Here is a 19,275-nt window from a genome sequence, read left to right on the forward strand (position 1 = left end):
CCAACCCCGTAGGTCGTGACTAGTGCCCGAGCTGGGCACCCAACATATGCACAAATCCGAATCACAAACAGATAGCTTATACGTATACAAATATCAGACGCTGTCTCAAATTATCTCAAACTGTCTCAAAAGCAAACATATATATATCAGAAGCCGGAAAGGCTATCAAATGGCGCGTCGGCCCAAAACATATACATGCAAGCCGACAAGGCTGCTACGGCGAACGGGATCGCCCAGAACATATATCATACGACACACACGAACGTAAGTAGGCTCAACCCACATATACGTCTACAGACCAACAGAATCATATGACGGGACAGGGCCCCGCCGTACCCCTGAACAAACAAATACATATGCCACGAACGAATATGTACCAAAAGGTGGGCTCGAACAAGGAGCACTCAAGACCGCCGACGGGAATCCTAAGCCGGCGGATCACCAAAATCCGTACCGCGGGCATGAAACGCAACCCCGAAGAAAAGGGGGTCGTACGGAATATGTACTGAGCATGTAAAGCATGGAACCGTAAACAGAATCGTACTGAAACGAGGAGGGCAGAAAAGTAGCACAATAACTAGAAAATCATAACACTTGCCTTTGAAACATAAATCATACGTATCAATTTCATATTCACTTCATCATGCGGACCGAGAAACAGAGTCGAAAATCATCTCGTACACATGCATAGATATAACGTGCCCGGCCCTCAGCGAGGGGCGCGGTAAGTAAAACCATCGACGCATATACATATAACGTGCCCGCCCCCTCCGGTGAGGGGCGCGGTAAGTAAAATCATCATATCATGTACATATAACGTGCCCCGCCCTCCAGCGAGGGGCGCGGTAAGTAAAATCATCATATCATGTACATATAACGTGCCCCGCCCCTCTAGTGAGGACGCGGTGAACGAAGTCATTATATGCCATCCCGGCCGCCTCCCCATATCATCATATCATCATCATATCATATAACATGCCCGGCCCCCTAGCGAGGGGCGCGGTGAATCATACCGTGGAATCGTGCACGAATACATGCACACGGCCCGGACGCAGCGTGAGAGAGATAACAACAGCTCGCACGAGCAGAATAGTGAGAAACCATATGCATACAATTCATCATCACAGACTCAACCAAATAACCAAACGAAATCTCATTTAAAAGCTACACAATAGTCAAGTCAAGTTCCTTCCGAAAATCACTCGAGAACATATCAAGTAACACTTTAGAAGTTATAGGTACGTGTCCAAACCATATGACATAGCTTATGGAGATCAAGAACATAGTCGTCATTACGGACTCAATAGAATAGTCGAAGCGAACTATTATTTCAAAACCAAGACAATAGTCAAATCAAGTTTCCGCCGAATGTCCCTCGGGAAGATATCAAACAGAACTTTTAGAAAATCGTAAGTACGTATCAGGATCATATGCACATACATCATTACGACATTACTGATTCAATGGATAAGCAAATAGTCGACACTCGAGAGTCAAAACGGAAATCATGCTAAGTTTGTTCAAAAACAAGTCCTTAGGACTTTACAAATGAAAATCTCGGGACCACGGATATACGTTAAATCAATCGGCCCGCCCATGAAATCTAAAGTCATCATATGTTATCGAATCATTATTATAAACTCAAAAGATAAGTAAACTGATCGTACTTGAAATCGGAATAATAATCATATCATACCCTTTCAAAAATCATCAGAAGTACATAAAGGAAAGTCGCGGGGCCCACGGATGTGTCCACCTAAGGCGGGCCCGCCTATGGAAAACATAATCATCATATGCCATAAAAGTTCCTACGAACATATCGGGGCAATCCGAGCCTTCCTGTGAAAGTTACGGTCGTTCGTAGTTACGGAACTCTTTAAAAATCAAACTTTTTATGCAACGTTTGAAAATCGAGTATTCCAAAGACATAAGGGCCAATATTTCATCATATCAAGAATACGAAGACTAAGAAACAAATGAGAATCATAGACATGCTCGGATCGCGAGAATAGAATTTTCTCGAGGCTCGTGTCATAGCCTATTTATAACTAAGGCATGCCAAAAGAAAGACGAGTCAAGCTTTACATACCTCGATTGCTCTCGAAGCTAATCCAACTCAAGCTAATCCCAACCTACGCCTCGGGCTCCCCAAGGTCTACACAACGTCAACGGATATCAAATATTGGCTATCAACATTTAGGCATTTAATCCCAAACTAGCACTTAATTCTACAGAAATTTGTGCAAAGATTTCCCAATAAATAGACCAACCCCGAGAATTTAACTCGGCCAAATCAACAACAACAACACCAACAACCAAACTAGCAACATCAATAATCAAGTCGAAATGCATTCTAACATTAAATACTCTTTCTACATAATCCAACAACATTCATTATATTCAATTCAACGGCTTACATTCAAGCCAACATCAACACTCATACATTCAATTACAAGTCCGAACCCATACCAACAACATTCAAGAACATTTCAAACAATTCACACGATAGTTCAAATATCCCAAACAATACTCCCTCTCACCCGAAACCACCCCAAAACCCGAGAACACAACTATAACCCATTCCTCACTTCCAAATCATGATTTGCACCAACAATCCACACTCTAAAAATGTCATTCCCATAATTATAAAAATTACATTAAATGCACACAATTCTCCAAATCATCCCATACAATTACAACATCAATCTTGAGTCATTAAACTCTCATTTCCAACATAGAATCCACATAACAATAACAATCAAAATACTAAATAGAATTGATCCATTCTTTGCTACATTTCACAAGCCATATTCGCCAACACATCCACAACTAACTTTCATGATTTTCATTCTTCTCTTCACACTACAACAATCAAAACATGCTAACTAGAATTAATTCATTACTTCCACACAACACAACACACACACACGCCCAACACACCATGCACACGGCTCACTTCCACATGCAATATTTCCATGAATTTCATCCATTTTCATCTACTACAACATGCACACATCATTCATAACACATAAAACAAGATTAAATCTTACCTTTTCCCTTCAACTTTACAACTTGGCTAGGGTTTGCGATTGATGAAACGAGTGATCTATTGGCCCAAACAACCACTCCACGTTACCAAGGACCCTTCACTTAGTAGGTTTGCTAGGAAGAAATAATTTTTGGATGGCTAAATTTGGTCTTGAAACTTCTTGGTCTTGGACGAATGGTTGTGTTGTTCTCCTCCAAGGTTCTTGATTTTTTTTTCTAAGTATGGGAATGGGAAAGATGACTTAGTGTTCATCTTTTATGCTCCTAGATAAATCATACAAGTGTCCATGGCCCACACATGGGTTGGACCAATTAAATTTGGCCACAAAATGTGTGGGCACCACTCCAAGTCCACACGGCCAAAGGGCCAATTTTTTCATGATTTCCAACTTTCCAATATTCCACTTTTAGTCCCAAATTTTCCTAAATGTTCCATGCCAACAAGTTCATGAACAATTTATGTCTTAAAACAAAATCGGAGGCCAAAAGTCTCGACTTCGTATCCCGGAATGGTTTTGTCCCTAACTTATCATAGTGAATCCGGATTGTCCTAATGTACAAAATACGGGATATAACAAACTCATTGTAAAGGAAAGATAGGTGCAAAGTGATAAGGCATGGTGGATGTTAACCAGTACTGGTAAATTCTCTGTGAGTAGTGCTTGGGAGTTGTTAAGGCAGAGAAAACATCAGATTTGGTTCTACAAGTTGTTATGGACAAAAGGATTACCTTACAAAATTTCCTTTTTCTTATGGAGAGTGTGGCATCCGAAGTTACCAATGGATGATATTTTGGCTAGTATAGGAATAAACATTGTTTTCTATATGCAGGTGTTGCACATTTCCTCAGCAAGAGACTATGACACATCTTTTTCTAACATGAGAGTTTGCTTTAGATATGTGGCACATATTTGCTTCTGCAGATGTTCAGGGCCCCTTTGTGGAGATTAATCAAGCAGTTTCTAAATGGTGGACAACAAAATGTGGTTCTAAACTTAAACCATTATATCAGGTTGCTCCTGCTATCATTATGTGGCAATTATGGAAAAGAAGAAACACAATAGTACATGGAGGGATAATGTCAAGAAGTAGGGTGATATATGAGATTAATATGAAGCTATGTTAGTTGGCAAAGACTAAATATCCCTGGCCGAGACTTTCTAATACATGGCCACTACTGGTGCAATTTCTAGAAGAATACAAACCTCAGATTGTAAGTAAAATTGTGTTATGGAGACGTCCACTTGTGGGATGGTTCAAGCGCAACACTGATGGAGCTTATAAGAGCAGTACTGGGCAAAGTTCATCTGCCTTGTGTTAGAAATAATGAAGGGGACTTGGTGTATGCATGGGCAAGTACGATTACAGAATCTTCATGCACTGTTGCTGAAGCAAAAGTAATTTTGGAAGGAGTTACATATTGTATTAGAAATCATTTGCTTCCTCTCATAGTTGAGACTGACTCTTTACTGATGAAAAGACTGCTTGATGAGGAGTAAGAAATTCCTTGGAAAATTTGTACGGAGGTGAACATGATTAAGGAATGGAGAAAGAAGGGGATCATACAAATACTCCATGTGTATAGAGAAGGCAACAAGCTAGCAGATTTTTTTACTAACCTGGTTGCTCATTTTGCAGGAACAGTTCAATATTCATCATTTCAGGAGCTGCTAGTTAAAGCTAAAAGGATTTTGAATGCTGATCATAAGATGCAGATGCCAAGCTTTAGATTCAAAATACTCAAGGCAAGAGAGCCAGATTGATATGTCAATGCTGTGATACACAGTAGGATCAGTCTACTGTGCATCAGGCAGGAGACGATGCAGAAAAACTAGGTTGGAAATCCAGTTTTGCTATCAGCGTCACTTCTATAACTTAGTTGCTAAAGAAATTCTATCCAATGTGTGGTATTAACTGCATTGATCTTTTCCACTTATTAATAGACACAATATATAGAGATCAAGTTTCTAAAACTGGAAAAGACAACTACAGCTTAGTCCAAGTTTGAAGGATTCTTCTGATGGTTTTTTATTCCATGACAGTTGGTGAGAGCTTTTGAGGTGACTTGTGATGGCATCAACCCAAGACTGGACTTTCAGCAGCAGCTTAGTCATTTCCAAGTTTCATTTTTTTTTTTTTTTTTTTGGTTTCTAGCCATTATTAGAGGCACTTTTGGCCTTTGTTGTTCTAGCTTAGCTTTTTCTTCTTTTTTGTCTTCTGTACAGAACTTGTTTTGATTCAATAAATTACAATCAGCACCATGCTGATTATTTCAATTTAAAAAAATGAATTACATATGTAGTCATTAATCTAGTCCTACACCTAGACCGTGTACTAAATTATAGGAATTGGTTCCTTAGCTTCGTCTAACATAGTTGATTATTCTTTTGGATAGTGTTGTTTGGACGCGTTAGGGCATGAAAAGCCAAAGACAAGTTAGGGTATGTTGACTCAAAGACAAGTTATTTTAAATATGAAATAGATTTTTAGAATTATCAAAAATTACAAATCAAAATAGAAAGTGATAGCAAAAAATTAGGTTAATATAAAGATAAACACCTAAATTAGGAATAAAGCAAACATTTTTTTAAAATAAGTAATTAGCTTGTCAATTTTTTCGATTATTGTTTGCCTAAAACATTATGTTGATTTTAAAATAAAAAATCAAAACCAAACAAGAAGTGATTTTTTTCTTGTATTTGATTCAGGTGCGGTTTGGCCATAAATACCAAAAACAAATTCACTTTTTTTGAAATTTTTGAAGTTGGAGTTGGAGTTGGAGTTGTGTTTGGCCATAGTTTTTGAAATTGTAATTTTTGGTGAAATATAGTGTAAAAAAATGAAAATTTTTTGAAAAATAAGTTTTTCTTATTTTTGATATTCCGGAATATAACTTCAAATTGTATTCCGAATATTTATGACCAAACGCTTAAAAATAAAAAAAAAAGTGAAAAAAAATGAATAATTTTTATGGCCAAACGGCCACTCAGTTTTCAGTTGGGTTTTTCGTGAATAGTTGCGAGGTATCTAAGTTTTTTTTTTTTTTTTTTTTTTTTTTTCAGAGATGCGTAAGTTTTCAGTTTTTTTAGCATCTACCCAGCAGCTAAACCTCGAAAAAACCCTCCGCCCTCGTCCTTCAACTTGGCGCCTCTCTTATTTGTATCTGCGCACTCTTTCTACCATTCACAGACTCAGACACTACTCTTGAGATGATTAAAGGAGGCAAACCATCCCTCCTAACTTTTGCTGAAAAATGCAAGGTCTGACCTGTCACCCCCCCTTCTTCATTTATTATATTTCGTTCAGTTTCTTTAAATAAATAAATCCTGTTTGCAGAATATATTGGCATCTAATTGGCAAGGTTACCTTAACACTGTCAAGGCTGATGCTCAAGGAAGGTACATGCATATATGCTTTTATGATATTATGCCGTCAAGTGATTGTTTTTCATATGTTTGTTCTTTGTTTCAGCAAAGGGGAAATATACACTTCAAAAGTCCGTTATTTCGTCAAGAGAGGCAAGCCCTACATCTGGTTACCCCAAAATGATATTCACAATGTGGTATGTTGGTGTTTATTGCATTTTAATAATAAAAGTGCATTATATCTTGTCATGTTAGTGGCTATAAATTGACAAGAAAGTAGTCATTTATTCTTGTAACCACATTCCCATGTTCTACCTCACTTATTGTCCCACTACTTTGCTATTTAAACTATGGAAGAATTCTAGACCTATAAATAGTGGTGTTTTCACCAACATGGTATATGCCTGCTTCTTTAACATGTTATACTTTCTTTTCACCCTATACAGAACTTGATGCTTCCAGTTGAATACATTGTGGTTGCTTCTGATCTTAAAATGACAAACATCTTGTTCTTTCTCTACAACATTGCCTTCCAAGCTGACTAAAATTTGTGTTCACTCCAAATATGATCATCGTTGTGCCTCTGGATGATTGTTTAACTAAAAAAACTGTGTTTTTTGTGGACATGAAACTAGCCTTGGTGACTAGTTAAAAGTATTTATCTTAGAAATCTGTGTTCCCTAGTCAATTTGCTTTTTGAACTTCTTCTGTCATTGGCATTCTACCTTGAAGGATCTGGAGAGTATTACTACTCAAAGCACATTGGTAAAGGGGTTCAAAATTTCCATTTCAAAAAAGAAAAAACTACTCAAATATTGTCAGCTAATATAGATATAAATCCCTTTCACATTTACTGCACTTTGGATATTGGATTTTAATAGTATTTCAAATCTACCAAGTAACTTCAGTATTCTAATCTTATTCTGAATTGCTTCGTCTTACACTGAATTTCTTACCCTGTAGGTTGACACCTGTGAAGTACTATTCCACTTGAGGGTATTGCAGATTTTCATTTGGATGATAGAGTACTAGTTCAAATTGTTTTATGGTGTTCATAATGACGTAAATGACAATGCAAAACATAATGACGTAAATGACAATGCAAAACATGTACAAGAATAAGATGGACCATATGCGTTTATGATACCCTACCATTCGATTTAGACAAGGCTTTTTCAATCTTATCCATGCTGTGCTCTATAAAGAAAAAAGAAAAAGACTTCCTTATCCAAAAAGAAAAAAGAAAAAAGAAAAAGAAAAAGAAATTTGAGCTTGTGATTTTCAAGTCAGATTCTACATTTAGAACCTTACTTTAAACAGGGATATCTACAATTGGTTTATGACATTTAGAAGTGATCAAAGCTGAGGAGAGGCTGTGGGAGTAATTCAAGGGTGTTGGGGCTATTTGGTATAGATAAAGAATTTCATTGGTCCAAGAAGAATGTGATGTGGAGAATGAACTCAGCCTGTTTCTTAAGAACCTTACTTTAAACAGGGAAATCTTGCTTTTTGGGAACGCGAAATAAGATGGGAAAAGGCTGAAATAGGAATAAGAGATAATGTTGCAAAAAGATTTTGGGATTGTTGTCTCTGATTTCTTGTGCCTTGCTTTTTGTGAAGATTTGAGTTACTTCTGTGATTGCTCTTTCTGACATTTGCTTTCTTAGTATATATTCCTACAGAGCCAGATTTATTTCGTTGTCTTTAGGTTTACTTATAGAGCTTAAGCCCCTTCTTTCTAGCCAGTGAAGATTCTTATTCTCTCAAAAACAACTTTTCTCTTAAAGCTATAGCTATAAGAGGCAACATAAGATGAAGTGATTATGACAGCATATGAGTTTGGGACAGCATTGTAAGGATAATATTAGATTTTTCATGAAAATATATTGCTATTCGACTCCATGGAGCATCGCCTTTTAGCTCTTTAATAAACTTCTTTTTGTAAATTACTAAATTTTAATTTTTAACTCATGATTTCCTGGTTTGGGTTTCACAGCTTCAGATTGGTTTCAGATACCATAAAGGAAATAAAATTGCTTGGCTATTGAGCAGTACGAATTCTAATTTGTGATGCATGCTTGTTGGTTGAATTAGTTCATATGGAGGATGTATAGCATTCCTGACATGTTTCTCCTTTCTGTGTAGAACACAATGATAGATGAGCGCGGTTCTTTTGCTGTGACCAGTCCCTTCCCAGGTCCGCTGCCAAATTTTCTCAAGTCTATCAAGAAAGTGGGTATAGAACCATTTGTTTTCCTACATCTTGTTCTCTTCCTTATAGCATACCTTTTTCTTCTTATGTGTCTATCAGTGAGACTGTCAGTCTGAAGTGGTTGTCATGTTGTATTTGTATATCACTTTCTTGTTTCCATTTAAGTTCGTTTCTGGAGCAACTCTCCACACACAGTGCATCCTTCTATCTGGTGAATGTTTAGCTATATGTACAAACTGACAAAGCATTATGCAGTTACCAGCTCGGGTTGCTTTGATGGGTGAAGTTCTGCCTCTTAAAGATGAAAAGGTGTGGTGCTACTCCTTACCGACAAATGAACACTTTATCTTAACCTCTAATATTGCTTGTCTGACTATTCAATTCATTTGTGCTATCTTCTGCTTTAATGAGGAACTTTGAGTCAACTATTCATAGCAGTGAAACTATGCGTGAGAGCAGGGATGGCCTTTCCTGGAGGGGTTTGATTTGGAAGGCGTTCACCAAACGCAATTTTGGCTAACCTTTTCCGAATGTGAACTTGAGGCTGCTTGGACCTGCATAAGTTTATGTTACTCATCCCATTGGTATTCGCCCAGGAAACAACTATCATCCCTCTGCATGAATTGAGCAGCTATCAAAAGCATGAATCATTGAGATATACCCAATACTTGAAAGTTGAGTTCATCAAAAAGTACAAGATAAAGATAAATTCACAAGTAATAACAGAATGTAAATAAAGGAGAAATGGAGACATTAATCAGCTTATTTGGATAGAGAAAACTAGCTAGGTTGAAATTAGACCATCACATAATGAGGAGGAAGAATAGGCAGATCAAAATGGAAGTTGTGAACCAGTGCTAACTTTTGCTTACTCTGCATACACTGATGGCAGCCCAAGTTTCATGCCTGTCCATAGTTCAATTTTTGGTTTACTTTTTGGTCTCAAAAAGATTCAGATGTAGGGCAATGAATAACAAAGGAGGAAGGCTCGGCAAATTCCAATGAAATCTTTGAATCATTGCTAATTTGCTGACCCTCTGCATCAGTGTTATCAAAAGCGAAAAGAGCAAAAAACCATTAAAGGTCGTTGGGCACAAATAAAGCGTGGGCTTCAATGAAAAAAGGCGCAAATGGAGAAAAAATACAAATATATGTGTTTAGTTCAAGACTAATAATTATAAGCATGAAAAACAAATACATGGACAAAGAAATTGAATATTTTAATTTTTTGTTTTTAATGATAAAGTGAAATATCAATTGCCTAAAAAAAAGTGAAATATCAATTGTTTAATGTCGCATCTTCATGAGAGTTGGCAAGGAAAAGTATGTCTTAGAGCCTTGATGACGACACTGAAGCGCGCATTCAGCGAGGCGAAGCGCTCAACATGTTTTGAGTCTCGCTTTAGAGCTTAAGCGCGCCTCTGACAACACTGTTCTGCGTACATTGATGGACCGCAAGTGATTTATGCCTTTCGTAGTTATATTTCTGCTTTTTATTTACTTGTGTTAGACCAGCAATTCTGTGTAGGATTGACTAACTGAGGAGCTGAGTTGTTATAGTTGTAGCTTGATAATGCCCATTAGTGATCGTACAACTAAATTATCTAGCTAAAAGACCTCTTGCTGGAACGGGAGTTGTTTGTTTCGCTAATGGACCTTTTCATGCTAAACATGAAGAAGTGATTTCCCAAATGTTTCTTCTTGCTCCATGACAGGCTAGGTTGGCTGGAGAGAGCCTTAAGGAAGTCATATCATCTGAAAGGAGCATGATGGAGAAGTTCTCTTACTCCGTTTCGGGTATATTGAGTTCATCCAGCCTTGGTGCTACATGCCGAGGTGACAATCTCCAGGAATTACTTGATTCAGACAAACAATATGCTGTCCTCAAGTTCAATCCAAGGTGAATAGTTTTTGATTCAGCTCTTATCAATAATTGTTTTTTATTCAGATAGATTATCATGTACTTTTCTTCATCAAAAAAGATTATCATGTACTATTCTCACGTCTGATATTTGTTCCTCCTAACCTTCTGGCCCTCTGCAAATACTGAGTCAACATAGAAATGACTTTGAGCTCTTTAAGTTTTTGCCATGAGTACTTAATCCAAAAGGAAGAAAAGAGAAGTTTGAGATGAGATTCTTACTTTTTCACTACTTTCTTGGAGCTACTATTGGTACAACTGGCACTAGAATGAAGTTTGATTGCTAATTATTGTGAATGTTCATATATATTCTTATCCTTCTAGGTACTAGCTATTTTTCACAATTTTGTGAACCTTTTATAATACCTATATTTAAAAAGTTAGTGACCTTACATAAGTAGGAATGGATCTCCAGAAGTACCTTTGTAGGTGGTAGCTTCTCTTTTATTTACTCCCTGGTTACCCGTGACAATTATGGAGTGAGTTAACACGTTATTTTTGTATTGGTAGATAAGTAGGAATGGATCTATTTGAATTACTTTTTTGCTATAAACTCTTGAAAACCACTGACTACATTTTATTCTGTGTATGATTGCAAACAATTTTTAGAACTTTTTTATATGGTAAGCCTTACCCACCAAACCCTCCCCTTACATGATCAACCCAACTGCTGCCTTTTCCGCTTGGTTCTGTTGGTGACTCAAAACCACAGCCTTATTGTTGGAGGTGGAGGGCCCTCAGTAGGCGATCAAACAATTTTTGGAACATTGTTGTCTGGAAAATGTATAACATAAAATCAGGTGGATGGGACAGTTAGATAAATCTGAAAACTGGCTAGAAATGTTTTGACATATGAAAAATTATCTACTCCACAGTTCATGCATGTATATTGACAGCAATGGAGGGACTCATGAAGTAGATCTAGAGGACGTCCAAGCAACAAAACCTGATCCTTTGTGTAAGAGTTTTATAACTGAACTGTTGATGTTTTTGCATATCTGATTATTTTTTCAGACCAATGCGTTCTCATTATTGATGAGCATTATTCTCTAAATGTATGTATTTTGTAGCATTTTATACCATGAGCCTGATTGATGGAATTAATCAAAGTGAGGCGAGGCGTAGAGCTCTAATTCTCTTCTGCATCACGCACTTGAATAAGAACGCAAAGGTGATTTCTGGTAGTCACTGAAAGCTCGTGTAAAATGTATTTGTCTTCTCTGAGTTCTCATGCTGAATATCTATTAGGTGATTTGCTTCTACTTTCATTTTCCAAGATTAATTGAGCCACTGCACTAGATTTAGGGCCATCGCGACTGTATATAACCTTGTAAATTCTTACACATGTTTACTGCCATTATTTTCATTTTAGTCTTACTTATAGTTGTCATAGCATATCATTGATGTGATCGTACTAATTACTATACAGAACATCAACAAATGTTGCCCTAGGCCTACCTATTTGCATTGTCATTCAGTCATTATATAAACTACTAGCTGATATGCAGAAGAGAACTGATCCCTGGTTTTATGTGAAGGACGCGTATCTGCTTTCTGTTGATCGGAAAGGATTAGATGTGCTGGGAAAAGTTTTAGGTCCAATAAGGAGCGATGGTTCTCGTGAATATGAGTGGAGGGAGTTGAGAATTGCATTCAGAGAAGAGGCACACACTGTTGAAACATTCTGCCGTCAGCTTGTTGAAATGGAGCAGGAAGCACTCAAGAGTATCTCCAACTTTAGTGGTATATAAATAGGGTTGAATCAGCATCACACCGACAGTTATGAAGAAAAATCAAGGAGAAACTGTGATGGACAGCCCCCACCAGGAACAACTGCAACATAGGTCACTTTTCACCGAGGCAGTAGAGGGCCCTGGCTAGGAACAGCAAGATGAACTGTATAATATTGCAGAAGATTTGGGCTGTGTTCATATCCTTCTTGTAACCTAGATCATAAAATGTTAATAACCTTAGCTAAGCCATGAATCCATAGTTTGAGGAACGTTATTCATTGTGATGCAAACTGTTTAAAACTGATCGTTGGTGCGAGCTGGTTACCCCTCATCTATAATCAAGGGAATGTGTTTCATTTTAAATTTAATAGAAGAGAATAGTATTATTGTTAATATTATTTGCTGGGATTGAATAGTACAGTATAAAGCCCCTACTAAACACGCACGACTCAGTTGCAAGACTAGATAGCTACTTGCAAGTTTTAATGACCAGAAGTTACCAGAAGATATTTTTGAACTTGGAGGTTGTTGTCTTCAAATAACTGATGCTGGGCTATCACCACATAGATATGTACAGCACTCAATCCGGCTCATATGAGTTTAGGTGGTCATTCATAGTTGCAAGTCGACAAAGACTAGCAATAGAGAAGCACTATTGCTCTTGAAACTAGAGTAGATATCAAACTGCTTTATACACTTTTATCTCGATTCCTCCCTTTAGTCTTTTATCATTTTGTAATGGCAATCTTGCTATGTTATTGGTCATATCCTCGGCATTCAGAGGTGTTTAAAATACATCTGCATCGTATTAGAATATGAATAGGAATAGGATTTGTATATAGTATCCTACATAGAAACGGATTGGGATATAGTGCCTATAAATAAGAATAGGTGTAATGGTGTAGATACACAATTTTCAATATTTCTCTCATAATTTTTCAAATGGTATCAGAGCGTTGGTGAGATAATTGTCGTTGTGCATCATTCCTGCGACATCTGGCAAGAAAGAACTTAGTCACCGTGCAATTTTCTGGTGACTTGAGTGGTTATCTGTGTCTTTTTCTTTTTCCTTCAGTATTGTGCGAAAACCAACACTACCAGAGACCCGTCATTGATCAGCGACCATAACTCACAAATAATAATCTGGAAAATAGTCGACGTGAACAGTGTTTCCGCCGTGAAAAGTGCAAACTCCATAGGGTTCCAACCAGAACCTGACTGATGTGGTGTTTGTCGCAAGATTCCTGCCACTAACGACACTGGCAGCTACTTTTCCAGCCAGTTTTCAGCAGTTCTAACGCCGGCAACCACTTTTTCGGCTAGTTTTCAACTATTCCAAAGTCGATTCTTTGTTTTTGGGGTCGTTTCAAGCATTTGAAGAGTGTAACCATTCCAGATCCACTTATAGGTCTTATTTTTCTACAACATCCTAGACCTCGCCTCAATCCAATCACGTCTCTCGGTTTTGATATTCTTAATTTAAAAAATATGGGAGTTGGAATTAATGGAAATTCAAGACCTATGATTATTTCAGAACCCTTAATGAGGAGATCAGGAAATAGAACATTACAGTCTTTGAAGAATCGACGAGGAGGCCGGTTTGGAAGATCTCAACCTAGGTGAGTTATTGTAATAGGCTTGGAAACACTCGTGAAGTATGCAAATCTCGACCTAAGTGTAGTTATTGTAAAAGGTTTGGACACACTCGTGAAGTATGTTATTCTCTGTATTGTCGAGCACCCAAGAATGATCATGTTGCTCAGACTGTCACTATAGGTAATCAACAAGTTTATTATCCGCAGAAGAATATAATGAGTACCTTCAGTATCGAGCAAGTAAGCAGACATATCTACAAATAGCCTCAATCGTACAGTCTAATACCCTTGGATCGTGGGTTGTAGACTCCGGCGCTTCTAATCATATTTCTGGTGATAAATCACTTTTGTCGAATATTGATTATTCATCGTCTCTTCCCGCTATTACTTTAGAAAATCGGATCCAAACAAAAGCAAAAGGAGTTGGACAAGCTAATCCCATATCCTCTGTCACTCTAAATTTTGTTCTTTATGTCCCTGATTGTCCTTTTAATCTTGCATCGGTCAGTCGTTTGACTCGTGCCTTAAATTGTGCTATATTATTTCTTCATGATTCTTTTATTATGCATGATCGCAGTACGAGACAAACGATTGGCGTAGGATATGAATCACAAGGACTCTACTACATTACCTCTACTCCTAATTCCTCCATAGCAGGTCTACTTACAGATCCTCCAGACTTAATTGACAAATGTTTAGGACATCCGAGTTTGTTCAGACTACAAAAGATGGTGCCTAGTTTGTCTAGTCTGTCCAAATTAGATTCCTGTCAACTTGGAAAACACACTCTCACTATCTTTCCACGTATTGTTGAGAGCTGTGGAGAGTCTATTTTTTCCTTAGTCCATTTTGATGTTTGGGGTCCTAGTAGAGTTGGTTCAACCTTAGGATTTCGTTATTTTGTTAGTTTCATTGATGATTATTCAAGATGTACTTGGATTTTCTTAATGGAAGACTGGTGACGCTATGGATGGAGATGTAGAAGTAACAGGAGATTCCTCAAAAGTCGGTATAGGTAAGACCTCAGATATGTCAAAATGATCAGAGAAAGATGAAAAGTAAGGTTGAGACTCAAAGAATGTGACATAAGGTACTGACGAAGATCAGGTGAGTAGCAATAATACCCCCTTTGAACCCGAGAATAACCAAGAAAGACACATTTGAGACCACAAGGGACTAATTTATCTTTTTCAGGGGTTAAGTTATGAACAAAACATGTGCTCCCAAAGACACGAGGGAGAAAAGAGTATAGAGGTGACTGAGGAAACACCATAGAATAAGGAATTTGATTCTGAATGGAAGATGAGAGAATCCGATTAATCAAAGAGCAAGATGTGAGAACTGCATCGCCCAAAAAACGCAACAGAACATGAGACTGAATAAGAAGAGTTCGAACAATCTCAATGAGGTTCCTATTCTTCTTCTATGCTACCCCATTTTGCTGAGGAGTGTATGGCCAAGATGTCTGATGAATAGTTTCTTGGGGAGTCATAAATTGCTTAAACTGGGAGGACAAATATTCTAAGGCATTATCACTATGAAACGTACCAACTCGATACTGAACCCTTGTGTCTATTCTACCATGCATGACCGCAACATAATCCTCGAATCACTAGCTCTCGATTCCCTGATATCCTCATCATTCCTCTAAACACGAAGAACCGGCGAACATACCTTTTACTAAAGGACTAGGACCACAGCTGCCCAACATCTTAAGTCTCCACTCGTCACAAGTAACATTGCTTTCCGATCTAATACCGATAACCACCTTCCTGAAAGAACCCACAAACCACTACCATATAGTCACATCGAAACCCAACTTAACTTTTCACAACCGAATACGAAATCCACTCTCTTACAAATTGCAAACTTAACCTAACGAGCACGCCAGATACCAATTGTTCCCTTCTTAATTATGGAGATTAATCTGTCCAAATCCTCTTTCTTACACCTCCGTCCCATTAACACGAAAGTGCTCATACCCAAATACCCTAACAAAATCTTACTTTGCTACGCGTTTCCCACAAAAGTTGTCATTTATGTCCTTATTCTCAACTTCTCTTCTTTATTACACGCGGTCACTATACTTTTGCCCGAGTCCAATGATCCTTACCGAACTTACACCCATGCAACGCACACTATCATAATACCCTGACGAAGTTGAAACTTATTCCTAAAACCAAACATATCTCTAACAAATCATACTTGTTAAGTCATAAATGCACTTCTGCGACTTCCGAGCAACCCAACACTGAAAACCTGGAGATCATGCGACCCTTTGTACCATCTCTTCCATTTCTCAAGACAACCCACACAATGAACGAGTCTCAACCACCATCCCACACAATGGAAACCTCAAGTCCTAGCTGGATACTGAACTTAGTCATGTGTCCGAATCAGGAAGACACATCTAGTACCATACCAAGCCATGTCATAAGAAAACCGCTCACATACGAGTTTAGGAAATGAGTTTCCACTATTCGTGGGAGAATAAGACAAGGAAATTCAGATACCAATTGAAATCAACTAGATACCAATTTGAATAAAGTAGCATGAAAGAATTGAAAGTTTCCTAAATGTCCTATAGCCTCTTGCAGATAAGTACGGAGCTCATCATACCGATCCGCAAGACTCTACTAGATATGCTCTTGTACTTGTAAGACCGGTAACCTAGGGCTCTAATACCAACTTGTCACGACTCAATTCGTGAATCGTGATGGCACCTACACTGTTCCCCAGGTAGGCGAACCATTCTCAAATTATTTTAATCATATATAAGAATTATGCGGATACAAACAATGATTTAAGTAACATATTCAAATTATATAAATTATAAGTACGGAAGTAAGAATAACCCAAAATCTGGTCTGGACTAGTAGGAGAGCCACTATTACATAGATACAAAGTTTGATAGGAAGTACAAATCTTAAATGTCAATACTGTCTCAATAATACAAAGTAGACAGTTAAATACAGGAAGAGTCTCCGAATGCGGATCTAGCCCAAAAGCTCACCCTAGAATATCTGTCGAGTAGACTCGGATCACCCTCGAGGACGGGAACTGGAACTAGTAATAGACTCTGCACTCAAAGAAGAGTACATCAAGAGTAGCATCAGTAAAAACAGCAAGTACTGAGTAAACATCATAGGCCGACTAAGATTAGTTCACGCATATAAGCATAAAATCAACAAGATAAGTAGATAGGCACATAATACGCAAACCAAGGTCACAAAATATCCCATAACTGAATTACAACCTAAGATGAAACTTCTAACCCACAGGTCTGTCGAGTCTTAATAATCTCAAACGATAATCACAAAACCAAGTTCTAAACCCAGGCAGAGTCACTACTTCGCAATTTGACCTAGTCCTTAATCCAATTTATGCCACAACAATGATACGAACAGACATACCAAATCAGACATGAAGAGCCATATGATGATGCAGAATAAAATGTAATGTTGTGCAATGCAATGCACTGGCCAAATACCTCAAACCTGTACACACATACTAAAGGCATTGTTTGCTCAATAGTCATGACGCATGGGGGACCCCCAAAGTCCATGTAACCCTCTGTTACATTCCGTATTTTGTACCCTCGGGTGAGTCGAGGCAAGTGACGCAAGTTGCTTATGGAAAATGTTAAAGTTGGAATATTAAGAAAGGCCGGGGGTAAAAAGGTAAATTTGCAAAACGACTCGTGGAAATATGGAGAAAGACTAGGGGCAAATTTGGAACTAAGGAAAATGTTTTCATGAAAAAGGAGAAAGTTGCTAGAATTTTCAAGAAAGGGGGCCACTTGGCCGTGGGCCCCACTTTCAATATGTGGCCAAATGAAAACAAACCAAGCTAGGGCAAAATGTTCAATTTCCATTGGAAGGGATATATATATACTATATATATATATATAGGGAAAGATGATTAATTCATCTTAATTCCCTAGAGTTTTCAAGAAACAAAGAAGAACAAAAAAAAAAAAGAAGAGAGGAGAAATTGAAGGCCATTCGGCCAAGAGAAAATTCCAAGAAAAAGTTGCAAAAAATTTCTACAAAAAAATCATTTCTTACCAATTTAAGGGTCCCTAGCAAGGTGGAGTTGTTGTTGAAGCAAGAAAAACTCATAATCATACAAGTTGTCAATTGTAGTCAAGTGAAGAAGTGAAGGAAAAGGGGAGGTGAGAACTTGTGCTCTTTTACATGTTATGTATATTTATGCATGTGGTAGTATGCAAAAGTGAATAAAAATTATGAAGAACAAGAATATAGATGTGGCCGTGTATGCCTAAGTGTGTGTGGAGACCATGCGGTTAATCATTTTGTTTAGTGTTTGGTTGTTATTGTTATGAATGTTATGTGGAAAATGGAAGTTGAATGATTTTGGAGAGATTGTAGTTGTGAATGCATGAGGGAGCCGTGTGTGTGCATGGTGTATATAGCTAGTGTATGTGTGTGGTATGGTGAATATATAGTGAGCAAATTTTATTTAGTATGAATATTGGTATTGTTGTAATGAATGGAAAATATAGAAATTCATGAAAAGTATGCTTAAGGGTGTGTTGGCCGAATGGTAGGTTATGCTAGGGTGTGGTGAATTGATTTTATTTATGATGGCAATTGTTGTTATGGTAGGTTTTATGATGTTAGAATAAAGATTTAATGGTTTGGAGGAATGAAAATTGGATTGTTGTGCTTGAATTTGAAAGAAGGAAAAAAATGTTGTTGTTGTTGCATAAATTGGAAGATGTGGGTAAGTAGTATGTTGATGGTATTGTTGGAATATTATGTGAATTATATTGTATTGAATTATATTGAATTGTATGGAATTGAATTGAATTGCATTGAAAAGAATTGAATTGAGTTGAATTGAATATAAGTGGTTTGTTGGTATTGTTGGTTGATAGTTTGGCGGGTTTGAATTCCCGGATTGTTGTTGAGTAAAAATTGGCCAAGTTGAACTTGGTGGAATGGAATATTTACGGGGAGGTGCTTTGCCAAAATTTCGGTAGCCAAGTATTATTTTAAGAATTCAATTCTAAAGGCACTAATCATGTTTGGTAAACATGACCAATTTGTAGATTTTGGCGAACTTGGAGCTTGAGTTTGGAGACGTGAGCAAAGCAGAAAAGGTATGGGAAGCCTACCTCTCCTTCATTTGGCATGTCCTAGTTAGTATAGGTCAAAAGCCGACCCTCGGGAAAAGTCCTACCCCTCGGAAACGACACCTAAATTTATTCACTATTCATTCAATAGAATTGAATCCATAACTTGTGCTTTAAGGAAAAGAAATGTTCAAACGTCGAAACCTTTGGAAATGAAATGGAAATGCCTTGAAACCTTCGTGAATGACCCATGGTACACGATGACCGTGTTTTTATGTTCATCACTCGAGTCTTAATACACGT

At 37.6% G+C, this 19,275-nt stretch overlaps 1 protein-coding gene across 4 annotated transcripts; it reads left to right on the forward strand.

Moving 5' to 3' along the window:
- Positions 1-5,210: 5,210 nt before the first annotated feature.
- On the forward strand, positions 5,211-12,677 carry LOC132050239 (uncharacterized). Of its 4 annotated transcripts, none has more exons than XM_059441388.1 (10): positions 5,211-5,756; positions 6,039-6,308; positions 6,385-6,446; positions 6,520-6,610; positions 8,559-8,645; positions 8,881-8,934; positions 10,341-10,525; positions 11,443-11,504; positions 11,617-11,717; positions 12,085-12,677. In XM_059441388.1, the coding sequence occupies exons 2-10, from the start codon at positions 6,258-6,260 to the stop codon at positions 12,295-12,297; spliced, it is 906 nt and encodes a 301-aa protein (XP_059297371.1). In that variant the 5' UTR covers positions 5,211-5,756; positions 6,039-6,257; the 3' UTR covers positions 12,298-12,677. The 4 variants fall into 4 exon arrangements, with proteins under 4 accessions (XP_059297371.1, XP_059297373.1, XP_059297370.1 ...); XM_059441387.1 differs by having other exon boundaries at positions 5,232-5,756; positions 11,422-11,504; XM_059441390.1 differs by lacking the exon at positions 8,881-8,934 and having other exon boundaries at positions 5,226-5,756; positions 11,422-11,504.
- The last annotated feature ends 6,598 nt before the right edge of the window (positions 12,678-19,275 follow it).

The sequence above is a fragment of the Lycium ferocissimum genome, chromosome 3, assembly GCF_029784015.1.
Source record: "Lycium ferocissimum isolate CSIRO_LF1 chromosome 3, AGI_CSIRO_Lferr_CH_V1, whole genome shotgun sequence".
NCBI classification, from domain to species: Eukaryota; Viridiplantae; Streptophyta; class Magnoliopsida; order Solanales; family Solanaceae; genus Lycium; species Lycium ferocissimum.